This window comes from Mesitornis unicolor, unplaced genomic scaffold, assembly GCF_000695765.1.
Source record: "Mesitornis unicolor isolate BGI_N332 unplaced genomic scaffold, ASM69576v1 scaffold28160, whole genome shotgun sequence".
Taxonomy (NCBI): Eukaryota; Metazoa; Chordata; class Aves; order Mesitornithiformes; family Mesitornithidae; genus Mesitornis; species Mesitornis unicolor.
In genome coordinates this window covers 3,228-4,734 of record NW_010159368.1, presented here as the reverse complement: position 1 = coordinate 4,734, position 1,507 = coordinate 3,228, and the positions used below count along the sequence as shown (strand labels likewise).

At 63.4% G+C, this 1,507-nt stretch overlaps 1 protein-coding gene across 1 annotated transcript in view; it reads left to right on the top strand.

The window, feature by feature from the left end:
• Positions 1 to 1,070: 1,070 nt before the first annotated feature.
• The window catches only part of LOC104542244 (sterol 26-hydroxylase, mitochondrial-like), a 2,529-nt gene continuing 2,092 nt past the window's right edge, over positions 1,071 to 1,507 (top strand). The window contains 1 exon segment of the mRNA XM_010186486.1: positions 1,071 to 1,289. Coding sequence (XP_010184788.1) covers positions 1,071 to 1,289 — 219 coding nt within the window.

The window sequence follows — 1,507 nt, the reverse complement described above, 5'->3', positions numbered from 1 at the left end:
GTTCACTGGGCGCGCTGCCTGCGGCACCAGGGTGGCCGTCCCTCCCCCTCTTCCTGCCACCACGCACGAGGAACGTCTCCCCACGGTGACGAATCCAGCTGAATCTGGGCGCAGGCTGTGATGCAGTCAGTCACCAAGGGAGATTGTACCACGTGCATCCCCGCAGCCACGGGGAACGGGGACCATGGCTTCCCTGCTAGGTCCCCTGCAGCCCCTCAGGCTTGGCACCACTCCACAGGGGCTCTGGCACCCCTTGGACATGACCTCATGCAGATCCACTTGCAAAGGGGTGCCTGGCTGCCATCGAGGGATGTATCTGGGAGGTCACAGGGCTCCCAGGAGGGGAGGCAGGCATGGCACCCTTGGGTGCTGCCAAGAAGAAGGGAGTTGTGGCCAGCAGAGCCCAGAGAAGCACTGCTAGTGGATGTCCCCTGGCCATCTTGTGAGCCCGTGGCCCCAGGGCAATGCCCCGGGGGTGGCAGCCTTCCCTGGGAGCAGCCCACTCCTGCCCCAGCCTGGCGCTGCCCTCCCACCGCTGATCATTAACCACCCTTATCATGTGGTGGGTTCAAGGACCCGCGTGTGGCCTGTTGTCCCTGGCCTGAGCAGAGCTGGAAGCAGCAAGGCTTGGACCTGCTGACAGCTGCTGCAATGGCTCTGCATCTCAGCAGAGACCCGTGCTTGGAAGTTGTCCCTGTCTCTGCTGTCCCTCTGTGGCCATGCTTCCCCAAAAGACCCACCGGGCTCTCCGTGTATCCCTGGGGTGGGTGAGGGATGTGCCACCCTGTGCTGGGGGTCAGTGCCTGGTGTGCTTAGTGCTGGCAGAGGACATGTGTCTTGAGACACTAGGCCATGCCATCTGCAGAGCGCTTCATGGATGGTCATGAGGGGTCAGAGGGAGGTGCTTGTGCCCAGCTGATGCTGAGGGGTCCTTGGGATGGCTGGAGCCCATGCTGAACACATACAGGGCAGGATTGGGGCAGGGAGGGACTGATCCAGCTCCAGTGCTGAGCTCTGCTCCCCACTCTGCTGTCCCATTCACTCTGCTGTGCTCTGATGCATCGTAGCTGATGTCCCGGCGCCTTTATGGCCCCATCTGGAAGTCGACCTTCGGGCATTATGAGAACATCAACATCGGGAGCCCAGTGGTGCTGGAGCAGCTGCTACGGCAGGAGGGCAAGTACCCCATGCGGAGCGACATGGCCCTGTGGAAGGAGCACCGGGACACCCGGCGCCTGCCCTATGGACCCTTCACTGAGTGAGTCCTGCCCGGCTGCGCTCTGCAAGCAGCTCCCATCCCTTCCTTGGGTGTAGGGCCCAGGTGGCAGCTCACACTGCTCCCTCTCCTGCAAGCAGCATCTACTCCCAGAGCAGAAGGGCCAGGCCATGGGGGGTGGAAAGACCCCTGGGGTGGTTCCAGCCCAGCGTGGGGGGGATGACCCGGAGATTGGGAAGGTGCTCCCAGCCACTGCTTCCTGCCCGGCCGTGCTCCTGGCGCTGAGCCCCG